Source organism: Actinia tenebrosa, unplaced genomic scaffold, assembly GCF_029948245.1.
Source record: "Actinia tenebrosa isolate PJP-AT-01 unplaced genomic scaffold, QUT_ActTen_1.0 PGA_scaffold1__47_contigs__length_23844297, whole genome shotgun sequence".
In the NCBI taxonomy this organism is placed as follows: Eukaryota; Metazoa; Cnidaria; class Anthozoa; order Actiniaria; family Actiniidae; genus Actinia; species Actinia tenebrosa.
The window spans coordinates 21420567-21437921 of NW_028292578.1; the positions used below are offsets into that span (position 1 = coordinate 21420567).

The window sequence follows — 17355 nt, forward strand, 5'->3', positions numbered from 1 at the left end:
GTAAAACCTCAGAATACATAATTTCTTCGGCACATTCAATTAACATTGGCAATACATGAAAGTCTCAATAGTACTAACGCGTTTGACTGTTGGTGGATGGCAACGCAAAACTAAGTAGATATTTTTGTAATCCCAGATCCAATAATTTTTTCCAAATATTAAAAAACAAAATTTCAACATAATATTACTAGTTATAAATATTGAAATAAAAATCATATGAAAATTATTTAAATTCGGCGCAAATAACGTTTTGGCGATCCACGATCCAGATATTCGTAGTCCGGTCCAGTCCAGATATACTCGGTTCCTGATTTTCCCGAATTAAAAAAAACCTCTCAAAATTCAGGTTTTAGAAGTATAAATCAAATTTAAGAAGTTGAGTATGTTTTTGTTATACATTTAGATTGTCCACACTCTTTCAAAATCAGAAAATTGGAGAACTTTTTTGTTGTTGCTGCGATACACTGCTCCAGTTGACCGCAATATCCAGTCCAATCCCAAAGGACAATCCGGGAAAAAATTGAAAATAAATAAGAAATAATAATTTTTCAAAATTCAGTATTTTAAAGGATAAATCTAATTTTCGAGTTTTAGAAAGTTTTACCGTACCAGTCTCATTCTGCCTTTCGTCACCAGTCCTTTTCCAAAACGAAAGCGAAACTACATAACAAATGACTGATACAACTTCGTATCTGGTAAGGAAGGATGGAAAACGACTGGCAAAATACGTTATCTGGCGTAAAAGATCGTATTCTTTATGCTTTTGAGAACTCGAAGTTTAGTGATGTGGAGTTTTCTGTGGATGGAGAACAAGCAACTATTCCAGCTCACAAGTACATGTTAGCCATCAACAGTCCCGTATTCGAGGCTATGTTCTATGGCTCGTTAGCAGAAACTACACGAGTAATAAACATTCCAGAATGCACTCGAGAAGGACTACAGGAAATGCTTCGATATGTCTACACCGACGAAGCAACCATAACAGCAAATAATGTCATGGAACTACTGTATCTCTCTAGGAAATACAGCATGTCAGTCCTAGAAAAGAAGTGCAACGATTTCATTTTTGATCATGTCAACGCAGAAGATGTTTTCCTTGTCCTTCCGCAAGTCCAGAAACTGCAAAACAAAATCCTTGAAGACAGATGTTGGGCTATTATCGACAAGGACACACGACAAGCGGTCAAATCTCAAGCATTTCTAGACATACCTCGTGAGATGCTATGTCAGATTCTTTCGAGAGACACTCTTGAAATCAAGGAGCTTGAACTATTCAAAGCGATGGATCGGTGGGTTTGTAAAAAGATCAGGGATCGAAGCCTAGATGAAGATGGTGATACGAAACGAGAGATTCTCGGTGAAGACATAGTACGACTTATACGATTTCCCACAATGACAATGAATGATTTTATAACACATGTACTCGACTGTGAAATCCTACAAAGAAGTGAGTTAACCGAAATTCTCAAAAGATTAAAGTCTCTGGAGCCGGCAACTACAGTATTTAATTCCACTCCAAGATCAGGACCGCATGAAAAACGCCAAGAGCAAAGACGGCGAAGATTAAGCTCCAGTTCTAACCGAAACCGCCGAAGTCCAAGTCATGTATGGGCAGCAGCAGCAGCAGCAGCAGCAGTGTTCGGCCGCGACGAAAGTGACAGTGATAATGAGAGTCAAAGAAGAAGTCGAAGTCCATTGTTAGCGTCACTGTTCAGTGACAGTGACAGTGATAGTGACCGTCGAAGGAGAAGTCGAAGTCGAAGTTCAAGTCCAAGTCTTAGGCGCAGTCGCAGTCGCAGTCGCAGTCGCAGTCGAAGCTTGACTCCAATAAGAAATCGTCGTTTTCAAAGTTGTAGTCCTCGTCGCAGTGTGAATAGAAATATATACAGAAGAAGGCCATGAAATGATCGATAAATCCAAGAACCTTAAGAAAAAACTGATCTCAGTTGCTTTATTAGTTCAAGACGAGAGGATTAGGGTGCTGATGTTGTAAAGATGCTTTTCTTTAGTTGTCATGTAATGTATTTCCATTTTTTGAAAATGAAAATAAATGTTTTGAATGTTGTATTTTTTTAAAACCTTCCTAATAATTTTCTAGGGAAAAACCAGGTGGTGGTAGCTGGACTATATATTCTTTTTAAACTTATTGCACTTAACGTCATCTCGGCCATGTTGGTGGTATTGAACTAAAGATTACTCATTAGCTTCTTCTTCATACGAACCAACATGGCCGCCATGTCTTTGACATAGGTCAAGGTCAAGGTCTTTGACCCCAAGAGGAAAATGCTTGCAACCCATCAAGACCATCAATAGGCCTGTATACTGTGCCTTTTCACTGAAGGTATGATATTTTTCCACTTCCGATAACTTCTTTGGAGCAAGATTTTTCGATTGACCTCTTGACCTCAATTATTATGAATTTTTATAAAATGCTTCACATTGAAAAGCAGAAAGAAAAGGATGCCTAAGCAAAGTCACCGGCCCGTGAATGGCCTGGCTGCTTAGCATTACATTTCACTGACCTAGTACTCCTATCTCAGCTCCATCTGATTCCATAAAATGCAGCTTGGTGGTTCCGTTCCGGGGGGGAAATCCCTCTCTTGGAAGAAACTCGATCCTTCGGAAGGCCACCCGCCTGAATCTCGCAGCTCATTCTCGATATCTTACCATTACGGTTCCAAACAAGCCTTCTTGTATGGAGGGAAGAACAACGAAGGCAAAGAGTTTGACGACAAAATGTATTCACTGACAATACATCAAACAGGTGAAGGATCTGTTCAAGTAAAATGGAAAGTATTAGGAGACTGTAGAGGGAACCATTCACCAGGTACCTACCAACATCGATTACTGTCCACTACACTTTTTTGGTCACCACAGGTAGCCCAATTTGTATTCTACGTTTGCACAAGTTTGGGTTGAGTTTTTATGGTATCAGATCAGATCAGCTATGTAATTATAAGAGAAACTCTAATAACAATAATAAAGCTGATAATGGTTATAATAATAATGACGATACTACTAATACTAATACTATAATATAATAATAATACTGATGACAAATAAATTACATAGATATGCATTTGAAGCATGTAGCAACAATGAATACTAGCTCTGATGTCGCTTCATGCCTAATAATAATAATAATAATAATAATAATAAAGCTGATAATAATAATAATAATAATAATAATATTGATGACAGATAAATTACATAGATATGCATTTGAAGCATGTAGCAACAATGAATACTAGCTCAGATGTCACTTCATGCCTAATAATAATAATAATAATAATGATAATAATAATAATAATAAAGCTGATAATAATAATAATAAATGATAATAATAATAATAATAATAATAAAGCTGATAATAATAATAATAAATGATAATAATAATAATAATAATGATAAAGCTGATAACAATGAAAATAAATGATAATAATGATAATAATATTGATGACAAATAAATTACATAGATATATGCATTTGAATAATAAAACATGTAGCAACAATGAATACTACTAGCTCAGATGTCACTTCACGCCTACTCCCAGCACTCCATTTGTAATATGCAATATATAGCTAGTAATAATAGTGATTATAGTAATATTAGTTAGTAATGTCTGCTTCACTTCTCAGGACTTATCAGTGGCCATTCATCGGTTTGTGTTGGAGACAAATTATACATTTTTGGTGGTAAAAGCAAAGATGGAAGATACCTTAACTCATTGCACCAAATGGACATCAAAACAAATGGTTGGAGTGAAGTGAAAACCACAGGACAGCAACCACAGCCAAGGACAGACCATGCCATAACTTGTGTTGGCCCAAGGATCTATTTATTTGGTGGAGAAGGAGAAAATGGACTGTTAAATGATCTGTATTTATTTGATGTTGATAATAAAACATGGCAAAAGATGCCTACAGGAAGAATAACACCCAGTGGACGACATGGAGCAGCATTGCTAGGCATGAGAAACACTAATGATGATGGTGATTTGTTGTGCTTGATGTTTGGCACTGGCAAAGATGCTATTATGGATGAAATGTTTACCTATAGTACTATAACAAAGGAATGGTATGACAGGCCAAGTAAAGGCCAGTTAAGCCATGGGAGAAGCTACTTTTTATCATGTCTTTTAATGGCTGGGAAAATTCTAATATTTGGAGGTGAGATCAATTTAAAATGCATGTTTACTACCCTTGAAGAGTGTAATAACTCCTATTGCTGTTTTTCAATCATTCCCAAGGGAGTGAAAGAACAAAAGACATTGGGTCCATGTTGGTCAAAATGATAAAAGAATTCATGCATTGACAATTCTTTTTTTAAATTCACCAAAGATAGATGCCATGATGTCATGTGGAAACAAAGGATTATCCATTTCATGTTAAAGTGGAAACTTACATGCAGGTGTATGCTCATAGGAAGGGTCCAGGAGTTCTTGGGAACCTGTCTTTTCAAGTTGCAAATTTTAAAAAGTGCTCTAGTATCTATAGGATGGGTGTAGAGGTTGTGCACCCCCACCCATCCCCAGATAAGCTGTGTTTGGTGCTGGAGTTTCAACATCCTATAATCATTATGGTGCACCCACCCCTTTCTAAAAACATCCTGGATCTGCTGGATAGATAAATATACTTGTGTTTGGCTAACATAAAATAAAATGGACCTCTAGCTCCCTTGAAAAGCAAAATACAATCTTTTAGTATAAATACACAGGTGGTTATTAAAAATCTCGCATGCTGATTGGTCGAAACTCAGATTATCACACGATAATCACCTCCAACGATAATACAAAATGGCGGCCAGCAGCCTTGTTGCTGGTACCGAAAAAAAAAGTGTCTTTTATCATTTTTGTTGTTGAAAGAATCACCTGTGTATTTATACTAAAACAATTATTCACCTCAGGCTCAGTGAATATCGGGAATAATAACCTCAACTTTTTTTCGGTTATTATTCCCCGATATTCACTTCGCCTTTGGCGAATAATTTTTAAATGATTGATACGAAATCTACTCTGTTATTTCTTTCTTCAAGGTACATCAACGTTAGCTAATCAAGAAGTTGGACCACAGAATGATAGCTTTGTATACAATGTTTTGGGTGGGAACTGGAGCAAACTGCAGCAAGCAGGGGATGAGTCAGGACACATCCCAACACCAAGATCACACATGGCTGGGTTTAAACATGGAGGTGATGGCTTTGTTGTTTACGGAGGTTTGGACAGTGCTGGAAAGACCCTTGGTGATTTGTGGTATGCAGCAATTGGAAAATAATAGAAAAGAAATTCGTACGACATTGAAAAGGTTTCTCAGCCCTTAAGCCATTTTTGAACTTTTGCCAACTTGTTTACACTGTATTTAGTACTCCCAATATTTTTGATAGTTTACAGTGCTATGCGCTGTACCGTGAACACTTCTACAAGTTTTTGATTTCTTTTTGACATCTCTTTGACAAATAATTATTTTTTCACCTTGATGTTTGGATAGGCCAAGTTCAAACATTGATGTAACAATACTGAAACATTAGAGTGAAGCACCAAAACATAATCGCTTAGCAGTAAGGAGATCAATTAAAACTTGTCAAAAACTTTCTTGTTGTAAAAACTTTGGAACTGAATTTGGTGACAAAAATAAGAAAGGTTTACAATTATCTAAAGTTCAAAGATTCAGGTGCAGTCCTTAGCAACACAAGTTGTACCACCTACCAACTCACATAACTGCTCAAATTGGGGTCCCAAGCATTGTGTGTGTCAAGCAATATTGAGGAAGCCCTAATATGAATGAAGTAAGTCATAGAAGTCACTTAGTTAAATCCTAAAAATGCACTTCTCTGCCCTGCTTTGCATAAAAATGCACAATATTGCTGCAGAATACTGGTAATTATACCTCTTTAAACGTGAATTGCACTTTAGTTTTCGTAGAGAAAATGTAAGAATGCGTGGCAAACATATAAATACTGTAAGATGCAAATAAGTCATTAAGAGTATAATTACACAGTCTCCATTTATTGCATAACACTCTCAATCAAGTATCAGCTTACAGGGTTTTAGACAACATCAACCACCCATGCTTTAGAAGTATTTACATCGGCAGTGTCATAGTGTCTTGATACACCTCTCTCGCCAATTGAATGGTTCAGAAGAAAGAGCACCTTCATCAGTGAGCAAGGATATTTGAATTGACCACAACTCACGTCATAATTTCTCTTTCTTTAAAACACCATTCACTGTCTTGCTTACGAATGTGTTATGTTATGAAGGTCTGTGCAATATGATTATTATTCCTTTTGAGGAATTTTGTGCAATTGTGTAGAAAAGTAGGTAGAAAAAAGATGTTGAAAATTTCTGAAATTTTCTACAAAAAGCTCAAAGAAGAAACAGTACTTATGACAATAGAAAAGAAGGCTGCAATGATTAAATTCTAACAACTAAGTAATTATAGAGAATATGGAATTTGATCAAAAGTAAGGTAAAAAACATCGGGGGGCTTCTTAAGAGAAATTTAAGGGTAAATTGCTGTGATAAGACTCAATAAAATGAAATTTGAAATTGTGTTGATTTTCTACTAGTTGAAGCTAAGCAGAATTATTATTATTATAACTCTTCTTTTTCCTTTGGAGTTGCTTCATCACCCTCTGGTAATTCTGATGGTTCTTCAACATCTTCTTCTTCATCCTCTCCTCTGGGAATTCCTCCTGTGATCCATCGTATGGTGGTAGTGGCTCCTCATCTTCTGGCTCTTCCTGATCCTCCTCTTTCATCTTGGCATCATTTCTTTTCAAGCCATGAGACTCGAGCAAGGTTTTGATATCTTCTTTGCTCATTTCTGCTACATCTACTTTCTGTAAATAAGAAATAGGTAACATTCTTACACTCTTACTCAGTGTAATATTTTCACATTTCAAAAAACATTAAAGAAACAGAAAATTTCTTGGCATGTGTAATTTCCTTAAAAAAAGTGGGAGAGAAAGAAGAGGAGTTAATATGAAATGGGATCTTATGCAAGTATATACCTTTCGTAAAATCTGGGGTTTTTGAGCACCCAGCAACAACACATCTAGTCGCATTTTTTCATATTCTGACCGAAGAACTAGTAAGAATCTTTGCTTATCAAAACATTCGTTCTTGTTGTGACGTCACCACTCAGCGAGACTATGCTCGGTCCCAGTTCCCCTTTATCCCGTCCAAATTGATGGGGCGTGGCAAAACTGCGTACTTTAGGGCGTTATATCTCCGAGAATATTAAATATTAAATTTTAGTCAATCGAAAAAAAAATTTTGTTTATTCATCTCCAACACACAGAAAATCAAAATTGATTATAATCCTACAAAGGTTATATGCACTTTAAGGAAGAAACAAAACAAAAAAGACAAAATAAAAAAATAGAAAAAAGAAATGGGGTAATTAAAAACGATTAATTTCCCTACTTCTCTTCAAACCTTGTCTTGTCCTACATTCATTCTTAATAATAACAATAACAGCATATTTTCCCCCCCCCCCCCAAAATATGAAAGAAGAAAATTCACCTACCTTGACTTCCTTCCCCTCTTCATCATATAGATGCATAACAGGATCTGCCCCAGGAATGTACTTGATTCTTGCATCATGGCTTCTTGCGTTAAGGATTTTGTTAACACAACTGCATGTAAATCACTAGGATACCTAAGCATTGACACAGTAGCACTCTAGTCCTAAGCAGAAATAAAACCCCTTTTTATTTAAAAAACCCTTAAACTCTTATTGACACCCTTAAACAATTTCTACATCATAAAATCAGAGCACAGCTAATTCACAGAGTGAATTGGAATTTAGCCAAATTTTGTGAGAGGTAAGTGTATTGCTGGTATGCCATCCTTCGATTCCCATTTAAACATATGCATTATTCACACTGTCTTTTGAATTTTTCAAGAATGATAATACCGAATATCACTTATCAAAAGTCTAGGAAACTGTAAAATTTCATGTCCTACTAAATTCTTTGAGATTGGAGTGAGTTTTACCACAATAAATTTAAAGTTGAATGCAAACAAGGACAGTTCCGTATCTGATTTACAGACTTCTTCGGGGTGACTGATATTACCTTATTAATTATTTCTAGTTTGATAAAGATAAATGGATACTAGTAGGGGAGATCGTCATGAATAAAGCCCTTCACCTATAAGGACAAAAAAAAAGCAAACATGAATAATATGATAAATTATTTTGATATAATAATATTAATATTAATAAATGAAATGATGATCAAACTTTTAAAATTACTAAATGCAGAGATAGAAATAATAGCTGGTCAATATGGCCACATCAGACCTATCAACATGTGTCCAGTCAATGTGACCAGTCAAGAGAAAAAATGTCTTTTCATTGGTTGTTTTAGCCCTCACAAAGAATTGATTTTAAAAAAAACAAACAAGAAACAAGAAAAAACAGGAATATTTTCATGTGAATAAATAAGAAGGAATGACAACAAGTAAATGAATAAAATTGATGAAAATAAATGAAAAAATGAATATTAATGATCTAAGATGAAGTAAATGAATTTAATAGAATAAAATGGAATCAACTAAAAAAATTGATTAAGATGAAAGAGTTCCAGTCCCAAGAGAGCTATTATTGATTTTTATTATTATGGACAACAAACAAATATACAAGAAGAACATACCTCTGGAAGGCTATTCAATCGTCATCCACCACAAGTCTAAACATAATTAAACAAAAAATTCAAAACAATCTATTGTTTAAACGCAAAAGATCATGGTCGTCAGGGGGGGGTCAAATCAACGCAAATTCACAAAAAATTATTCTAAAACCCATATCAATCCACAAAGAGAAGTAGAATAGCCAGCAAACGCTTTAGTACATATTAACATATATTGTATCTGAAAACCAGGCCATTTTAGATTAAACTGTTTCGCTAGGAGCAAATTTTGTTGAATTTTCTATTGGATTTGGCGATTCTATCCCTCACATAAACAAGCAGTGACGTCATAGTGAAATAGGGCAATAAGCCTTTTCATAGTTTAAGAATCGATTCCACTGCACATGCGATTTTATCCCGAATTTCTCACATTCTATTGTCTAAACCTTCTTTTGTTCTTAATTAAACAAAAGAAGGTGAGAAATTCGGGATAAAATCGCATGCGCAGTGGAATCGATTCTTAAACTATGAAAAGGCTTATTTCCATTAGGAAATTTTTCAAATAAAAGCTAAAGGAATTCCATTCAATGTGTGTGAGGTTATCCTTTCAATCAGATTGGACTTCTTATTGCTTACTGAATAATACAGAAGAAACAATAAATTTTCATAAGAATAACATGCTTACAGTGTATGAATAATAATCAATAATATATAATCGTAAGGTGTTAGAAACAGTTATAATTTCATTCAGTTCCTTGAAAGATTACCCCACCTCAGCTCTACCAAAAATATACACAAAATACGAACCCAAAGTCCATATATTATCTAACATATATTATCTATAAGTAAATATAATATTTCAAAAGCTGTGAGAAGAAAACACGAGTAGCTTTTGATTGATATTTTTAAATTCTGAGAGAAGAGAGAACAAAGAGTACAAAGAAAGTTACAGTACCTCGAGTCTTGCACGAATGACTGGACCTTTAGGCTTGTCTTCAGCCTTTTCCTCGCACAAACCAACACAAATAAGGCTAAATATACCTAGTATGATAGCTGCCTTATTCATGGTGCTAATTTTGTAGCCTTTTGAGGCTGTTTTTCGAAGTTTTTTAACGTGTTATCACGTTTTCCTCTTTTCGATCCAATAAACAACACGTCAGTGAACAAGTTATCTTGAGCCCAGAGTCTTCCAGGGTTTCTGGTCAGCGGGCTGACGAAAAGGAGGACTGGGTATTGCACGGGTACTCCATCCACAGTAATCCCTTATCTGACCTACGGGAAACGGGCAAAGTAGCTATGTATTATATACAAAGCGGAAAACGCTTATAGAAATATATATAAAAAGCATAGCTCTACTTTTCGCGGATCCGGATTCCGCTTTGCAATACCCAGAGACAGACCCAGACATCCGTAAAGCTGAGGCGGCGTATGGACTTCAGACCTGACGGCGATTGAATCCTTTTGCCCTTGGCTGTACGAATTACGAAAGAAAGTGTTCTAGTCAAAGCATCAAGGAAGAGACCAGGTGGCCCCAGAAGTTTTTGTAATAGCCACGAAGGGAGTTGTTCGAATTCTGTGCCGAGGAAAGACTGTTTTAATGTTGCTTTTACTTTCATTCCATAATTAATCAATAAACACAGATAAAAAAAGCAATGTAGAATTAGTTGGGGAGGGGGAGGGGGAGGGGTGGGCTTTTCATGGCACCCCACAGGGGGGATGTTTCATTCATGTGTGCGGCTTGTCAATCAATCCCTTGCTTGGCTCCGCCCCTGTGGTATAACAGGAAGGGAATATAAGTAATTTATTTATTCACGTAGACTCACAGGAGCTTACAATAAAGGCTCGTTAGAACGTGCACGTTCTTAACTTAACACGTTAACTTTTCATTATTTATTCAATTATAAATGATAATATAAATATTTGAAATTTTTATTAGGAAATACTAGCTTCGTCCGGCGAAACCTTGTGTAAGGCACATTTTAAAGCAGGAATGATAACAAGTAAATGAATAAAAATTGATGGAGAAAAAAAAATTCGAAAAGCGTCTACATCTTTGCTTATCATTGTTGTCCAAGTAGGGTCCATAAGAATGCTATCCAAATTGCGCAAATGGTCTTAATTCCAACAATCGGCCATGGCCCGCAATAATCTATTACCGGGTAATGGATAGTTCCTGAAGATGTTATACAATCTTCATCCTTCCAAGGCTCCCATCGCCCTAGCCTTTTCGCCAGCTTCAAACATTCAGGATCTTCAGGTTGCAAGTGATATTTCATCACAGTTGAGTTGTATTCTTTCAGCCTAGCAAGCATTTGTTGAACAACCTCGGGATATTTTGCTTTTAAGTCATGCCTTTCTTCAGGGTCTGCCGTGATGTTGTAAAGGGCGATATCGATGAAGGGAAGTCGGTCAATGGTAAGCTAAAAAAAAGAGTAAAGAAAAGAAATAGCATCTTTCTAGTCGTTCTTTCCAAGGGGTGAAACTAGGATAATAGTCCCCTTCACAGTTCCCTGCGCCATCTTGAAAGGTAGCCGTTCCTTTGCATCGAAGCGAGACGAACGGTGACCTTTTTCTTAAAAAAGGACAATTATTCTATCCTTGCAAGCTCAACTTTTGTTTACGCTTTTCGTGCTTTTACGGCGCATTTCTGAGGCATTCCTGGCCGGCGCAGGACGGAGGACACACAGACACTCAGAACCTTTTCATCCCAGATCAATCCTAAAAAAAAAGAGAGAGTTGTCGAGCAGAGCAGAGCAGAGCAGAGCAAAAGAAAAGAGACGAGACGAGGGTGGAAGAGGAAAGAAAAAAACTCAAACCATTTTTACCATTTTAGGTGGAGCAGCTCCATTCTCCGGCAGGCCGTACCAGGTACTGTTTGGACTTCTATGTAGGAGTTTCATGTGTCCTATTCTTATCGCTGCACCGGTATAATAGCTAAAGCCTAGAGGTGCATAGTTCATGGCTTTCAGATCTGGCGCATAGTCAATGTTATGGAGAATCTCTGTACGTTTGGAAGACTGCCCTTCGGATATCACCTTCCACTGATCCACCCCGTCTACGTCTTCGTCCACGGTTCCTCCTGTTAAGAAAATAAAGAATTATTCAAGAAAAGCGACTCCCTGATTGTCTAATGAGTCACCTCTTTAGCTTGGAAGCAATGTTTCCCTATCTCAGATGCATACTACTTGTCACTGGTCTCTTGACTAAGATTATATTTGTTTGAGGTGTATCCACGGATTCATGGATTTTTTCGTAAAAATAATTTCTTTGAATTTTCTGCTTTTGAAACGGTGAATATCATCTAAATGTAAAACAAAATCATCTCCAACTTCCTAAATTTGATTTATACTTCTAAAAACCTGAATTTTGAGAGGTTTTTATTTTTGGAAAATTTGGAACCGAGCATGTCTGGACCGGACTGGACTACAGATAGCTGGATCGTGGATCGTAAAACGTTATTTGCGCCGAATTTTAAAGATCTTGAAATATATTTTTATCTTAGCATCTATAACTAGTCATTTTATGCTGAAATGTTTTAAAAAATCGAGATTAAAAATTTTTTTTTTCATTGTTGAAAAGCGGTATATTGGATCTTACATTGCAAAATAATTGCTTCTTGTCTGGCCATGCAAAAACAGTCGAACCTTTTACTGCTTTTGAGGCTTTCATGTTTTACCAAGGTCTATTGAGTATGGTGAAGACCACCTTTTCCGAGGTTTTATGGCTTCCACACGTTTAATGAATGTCACGTGACAAAAAATGTCATGTCAAAATTTGCATCCATATTGCGATACTTTTTTTGTGTAGTGTTGTTCGCATTTCCTTGTTTACGAAAATATTACGATTTTGACAAAAATTGTTTGTTCCTACGAAGCTCAATTTACTTGTTTCTGGCAATCCGCCTGATCCAGGAAAAAGTAAAAACAGCCGTAAAAAGTAAGTTGGTTGGTTCAAATTTTATTTCTATTGTTGTTCTGGAACTTTGATTGGCTGAGAGAAACTGTTATATAACTGAGTACTTTACTAAAATTGGATAATTTAAATTTTCTGTATGTAATTCTATAAATGCCAGATAAAAGGAAAGAGTGAAAATGCATTAAAAATAATATTGCATTGTACCTTGAAAGACTCATGTAATCAGGATTAGCTTCGTATTAATTAGTGTCTAAATATTCACAACCAACGATAAAGTAAAGAATGCACAACTTCAACGATAAAAACACTTTGAAATTCCACTGAACTTCACTGGAACACATGAATATCATACAATCGCGACTAATAAGGAAAGGTAGGTAAGTCAACAAGGAAACAGTTTTCGTGGAAATAAAAAGGTTTGACCCGCCACGAAAGTTCAAATTCTTGGATTATTACCTGCCAGGTTGATAAGAGTTGGATACCAGTCCGTTACATGAAAGAGGTCGTTGATTTTCACTCCTCTTCTCTTAAGCATTGATCCATGTACAAAGGCAGGAACCCTGATTCCTCCCTCCCATATGTTGGACTTCAAACCCCGTAATGGCCAGTTATAGCCACCGCCTGGTCCAGGGAAGCCACCGTTGTCAGAGAACCATATAAAAACGGTGTCATTCCAGATGCTGTGAAAATATTGATAATGAATTAAGAAGAGGAGGACTTCTCACAAGAGAAACTCACTTCACATGTCGAAATACTTAGGCGTAAAGTTTTCCTATTTAGGACTACGTGTCATATTCCCTTGAGAATACGATTCTTTGTTCTAGTTGCATCCATATTCCGGTATGTGTATGTCTTCTCATGCGCAACCGTTAAACAAAGAAATGATGCTTTTGGGAATGACACGTGGTCGAATCATGACGAATAAGGTTTTTTGACCAGGCCCGTCGCTAGGACCTTGAAAGGGAAGGTTCCTTTTTTCTACCGATCTCAGTTATACCCTTTCTGGAAAAACTATTATTGGATTTTATTGCCATTTTTTGTATTGGAGAAAGGGGGGGGGGGGGTGCATTTATTATTCGGGGGTGGGGAGGAAGGTGGATGCATCGAACCACCCCTAGCGAAGGGCCTGAGTGACGACATTTCAATTCAGAATCTGTGTCGCCCCCTTAAATATCCAGCACTGGCCCTTATACAAGCTTGAACTAATAACAGATACCTTTTATTTTTGAAGGTGTCCACGAGTCGTTCTATCGCCTGGTCAAGAGCGTCAACCATGGCTAAGTAGTTTCTTCTTTTTACATCAGAAATGTGTTTGTACTTGTCGATGTCCCGTGGATGTGCCTGTAACGGGGTGTGTGGAGCTGTGTACGACAGGAGAAGGAACAACGGCTTCGTCTGGTCGTGACGAGTTACTATGTTTATTGCTTCCTACAAAAGAGGATTGTGCAATAGATACATGTATCTACGTGATCTACGGGTAATTTCACCCAAACGCTTGTTCCAATAGACATCTTTATCTTGGGCATCGGTAATGTTTTACATTTCAGACCAAGTGCAATTCTCTTGAGAATAAGACTCTTCATTTGAGTTTTATCCATATTCATGTGTCTTCTCATGCGCAACCGTTAAACAAAGAAATGATACTCTAGGGAATGGCACCTGGTCTGAAATGAGGAAAAAGTAACGCCCAAGGTAAAGAGGTGTATTTCAAACAGCAAATTGAGGGCGTTCGCGGGCATCGTTTTTGCGTATGCATCCTTTCTGCGCGCGCACGATCATCGCAACCAAGCGTAATTATACCTACATCTGTGAAGACGTCAGTCGAATGTCTCCCTCTGTAATCCCATGTCGGTTCCATGCCTCTTCTCATGTCCAGGTAGCCCATTTTACTGTGATTCCAGTGATCTCCTTCGCCCATGTAGATGCCAAAGAACGAATCATATCCACGAGCTGTTGGAACGTAATCCCAGTCAAAATATCCAAGATGCCATTTACCAACAAGGTTGGTGCTGTACCCTGAAATGAAATAAAAAATATGCTATAAAAAACGTAAGCTACTTTAAAACTTTAAATTTTCAAAATTAATGCTGTATGAAATTTTTTGTCGCATTAATACTCTTTTTTTTTTGTTTGGGACTCGCAGTCATTAATTCAATTTATACTAATGTGATTTACTAATGAGAAAAACACGTAAAAGACAAGACTTTTAATTGGCTTTCCTATTCAAGCAATGTGATTGGTTTACAGTGCATTTCAATGGTTTTTGATTGGTTAACCGGGAGAAGAAGCCCCTTGAATGTCCCGATACACAGTACACGACTCCTGATTGGCGCTCTAAAATATTTTCCACTGAAATTATTTTGTGAGGTTTAAGGATCGCTCTTCAAATTCTATTGACAACTGAAACAATTCAACCTCTTTTCTTGACTGATCAAAGTCAGGAAATGGCTAACTCACAGACAAAACCCTGAAACAACCTTTGGTTTGATCAAGTCAGGTCACGCCTAAACCACAGACTAAGCTCTGAAACAACCTCTGAGCTGATCAAAGTCTGGGCACGGTTAACTAGCAGATTGAATTGAACTTAGCTGTTTAGGTTTCGCGAGCGGAGGAAAAATGGAGTATGTCCATCATTTTTATGCGTCATTTGACGGATGCTGACTTACCGAGTTTGCGTAACTTTTCAGGTAGAGTTGGAAGATTCCTTGGCATCCCCCATGGTGAGGTACTGTTGATGACAAAATGTTGCATCCCTAGCAAAACAAGTTTATTTTAATTTAGTTAAGTGGTGTGAGTGTTTCTCTATTGAAAATAAAACTTTGCAGTAGATGCTAAAAGCCTGTAAAATGTCGAGAAACATCTGAAGGTGTATGTCTGAAGATGACTTCCACTCAGGTTTCTCAAGACCACACTCACCGGGACGATCCGCACACTTCACAACAAACTTTAACACCTGGGTTTAAACCATTTTACTACTCTTGTATGCCATAAGTTGACGAAATTTCTACGCATAAAGCGCCGAGTTTGTGAATAATTTTAGACGCAACAAGACGTCTATGGTCAACTGGTGTTCAGTCAAGTGATCAAAATCTCGATTGAAAAGTTTTTTTTAAAATGTCAAATCACTAAAACAGAAAAGTAATGTCAATAAAGACAACGCTCTAAGTGTAAATTCAAAAATTCGCCCAGTTTACATCAGTACATCATCCATCGTATCAGTGTGGACTATGGGCTCAAACCTTTGGGCTCCTCAGATGCGCGGCTTATTGCTCTCTGAAGGACGAAACACTAGTCTGCCAACTATCTACAACTTCCTTCCTGTATGGCATACTTTATGCATATATAATTTTTATGGACTTTATGAAACTTTAGTATCACTTATTTCTTGAAGTTACTCAAATCTTCGAGCCCTCTTAGACTGGCACACTAATTGCTCTCCGAAGGACGTGGCAGCGAAAGTCCAACACCTATCAACAATTATTCCTTTTCACGATTTCATATTTCTAAAGTAAACTCTCAAACTGCAGTTTGACGTCAGGTGTTTTTCATTCAAACGTATGTCAACATTTATTAGCATCATAACGAAGTTGTCGATGGAAAAGTGGCCACAATGAATTTCATTGATGCCGATCGTTTCTCCTGGGTTAGCGGTAAACACGATGCTAAAGGTCTCTAGTGGTGGATTATCACCTGTGTGTAGGGGGTACTTCCCAGTCATCAAAGCTCCTCTCGACGGTGTACACATAGCTTGTGTGTAGTAACTCATCAATTTGACTCCATCTGCCGCCAGTCTGTCAATATTTGGCGTGTTAACGGCTGATATATTGTTATACCCCACAGCACTCCATCCCAGATCATCCACCATCACCATTACGATGTGAGGAGGGTTTTGAGCTCCTTGTACACTCACAGCACAAAATGCTTGAGCTGTGAATAGAACTAGTCGCCAGATAACGTCGTATGTGATACGGCGATTCATTCTCTTGATCTGAATAAAAGAAAAGCTATGAACAAATATTTATTACGAGGGTCGATTATTTGAACTCAAGACAACAGGAAAGGTGTCTCAAGCACCGGGAAGCGGTAGTTCTGGTTCGTTAGTAAATATGACAAAATGGAGCATAAAATCGAAAATTTTTTTGCTCATATTTAAAGTGTTAGAAGTGATACATGTCATTACCGTATTGCCATTTAAGTTTTTTGTTTGTTGGGGAGGGGGGGTCGGGGGTAGGGAGATTCGCAATGAAACAGCCCAAGCCCTCCCCCCCCCCAAATGAAAATGTACCTACCCTTAGCCGTAGGGAAATTTTACATTACGCGTCAGGCAGGCTGATGTTTGTGAGCCCCCGTGGCGATCATCATTTTGACTGGTTGTTAAGAAGCCAGAAGAGTAGGTGGCTTCGGTTTATAATCATGAAAAAACAAAGATAAAAATAGCTCCATTTTGTCTGCCATCGTATCTTTTCAGACGTCAATGAGTTCAATGATATCCACTGAACCATTTTAACAATGCAAGATCTTTTTCTTTATGAGAAAACTAGCTTCAGTGATGACAGACAAATACTTATATCTGCATATCAAACACGAAACATCTTGATATTCATCGTACCTGTTTTGAACATTTCAAACCATGCGTGTGGAGATATTCGAAAAGGTTGAATCACGATTTCAAGACATTGATGTCTGGTTGGATATCTTAATACGTACATAAAGACAGATTTTGATTTTTTTTCTTCTGAACACACCAACACCTTCTATCTTTAACAAATTTCATTATGATATGTATATTGCTACACCAGTGCGTA

The 17355-nt window shown here is 37.2% G+C and overlaps 3 protein-coding genes across 4 annotated transcripts; 2 read left to right on the forward strand and 1 right to left on the reverse strand.

Annotated features, from left to right (window-relative positions):
- Positions 1-639: 639 nt before the first annotated feature.
- On the forward strand, positions 640-2067 carry LOC116308872 (BTB/POZ domain-containing protein 1). The gene has a single exon (XM_031719381.2). The coding sequence runs from the start codon at positions 706-708 to the stop codon at positions 1900-1902; it is 1197 nt and encodes a 398-aa protein (XP_031575241.2). The 5' UTR covers positions 640-705; the 3' UTR covers positions 1903-2067.
- A 446-nt stretch (positions 2068-2513) lies between these two features.
- On the forward strand, positions 2514-6552 carry LOC116308866 (uncharacterized). Its single transcript, XM_031719370.2, has 3 exons — positions 2514-2827; positions 3640-4170; positions 5036-6552. Exons 1-3 carry the CDS (start codon positions 2560-2562, stop codon positions 5272-5274), a joined length of 1038 nt encoding a protein of 345 aa, XP_031575230.2. The 5' UTR covers positions 2514-2559; the 3' UTR covers positions 5275-6552.
- Positions 5990-17045, reverse strand: LOC148910084 (arylsulfatase J-like). Of its 2 annotated transcripts, none has more exons than XM_089032886.1 (12): positions 16840-17045; positions 16241-16538; positions 15217-15303; positions 14355-14566; positions 13767-13978; positions 13007-13230; positions 11461-11714; positions 9591-11055; positions 8660-8695; positions 8121-8155; positions 7531-7609; positions 5990-6841 (listed from the first exon to the last, which is right to left on the reverse strand). In XM_089032886.1, exons 2-8 carry the CDS (start codon positions 16527-16529, stop codon positions 10696-10698), a joined length of 1638 nt encoding a protein of 545 aa, XP_088889012.1. In that variant the 5' UTR covers positions 16530-16538; positions 16840-17045; the 3' UTR covers positions 5990-6841; positions 7531-7609; positions 8121-8155; positions 8660-8695; positions 9591-10695. The 2 variants fall into 2 exon arrangements, with proteins under 2 accessions (XP_088889012.1, XP_088889013.1); XM_089032887.1 differs by having other exon boundaries at positions 7531-7691; positions 8081-8155.
- Positions 17046-17355: the final 310 nt, after the last annotated feature.

What these genes read in the sequence shown, in the direction of transcription:
- LOC148910084 (XM_089032886.1), bottom strand. Translation starts at nt 16,529, where the DNA reads ATGAATCGCCGTATCACATACGACGTTATCTGGCGACTAGTTCTATTC. An exon ending in TGAAAAGTTACGCAAACTCG is followed by an intron (nt 14,567 to 15,216) that starts GTAAGTCAGCAT and finishes ATTTCATTTCAG; the next exon opens with GGTACAGCACCAACCTTGTT. An exon ending in AACTCTTATCAACCTGGCAG is followed by an intron (nt 11,715 to 13,006) that starts GTAATAATCCAA and finishes TTTTCTTAACAG; the next exon opens with GAGGAACCGTGGACGAAGAC.
- LOC116308872 (XM_031719381.2), top strand. Translation starts at nt 706, where the DNA reads ATGGAAAACGACTGGCAAAATACGTTATCTGGCGTAAAAGATCGTATT.
- LOC116308866 (XM_031719370.2), top strand. Translation starts at nt 2,560, where the DNA reads ATGCAGCTTGGTGGTTCCGTTCCGGGGGGGAAATCCCTCTCTTGGAAG. An exon ending in TAGAGGGAACCATTCACCAG is followed by an intron (nt 2,828 to 3,639) that starts GTACCTACCAAC and finishes TTCACTTCTCAG; the next exon opens with GACTTATCAGTGGCCATTCA. An exon ending in GAAAATTCTAATATTTGGAG is followed by an intron (nt 4,171 to 5,035) that starts GTGAGATCAATT and finishes TCTTTCTTCAAG; the next exon opens with GTACATCAACGTTAGCTAAT.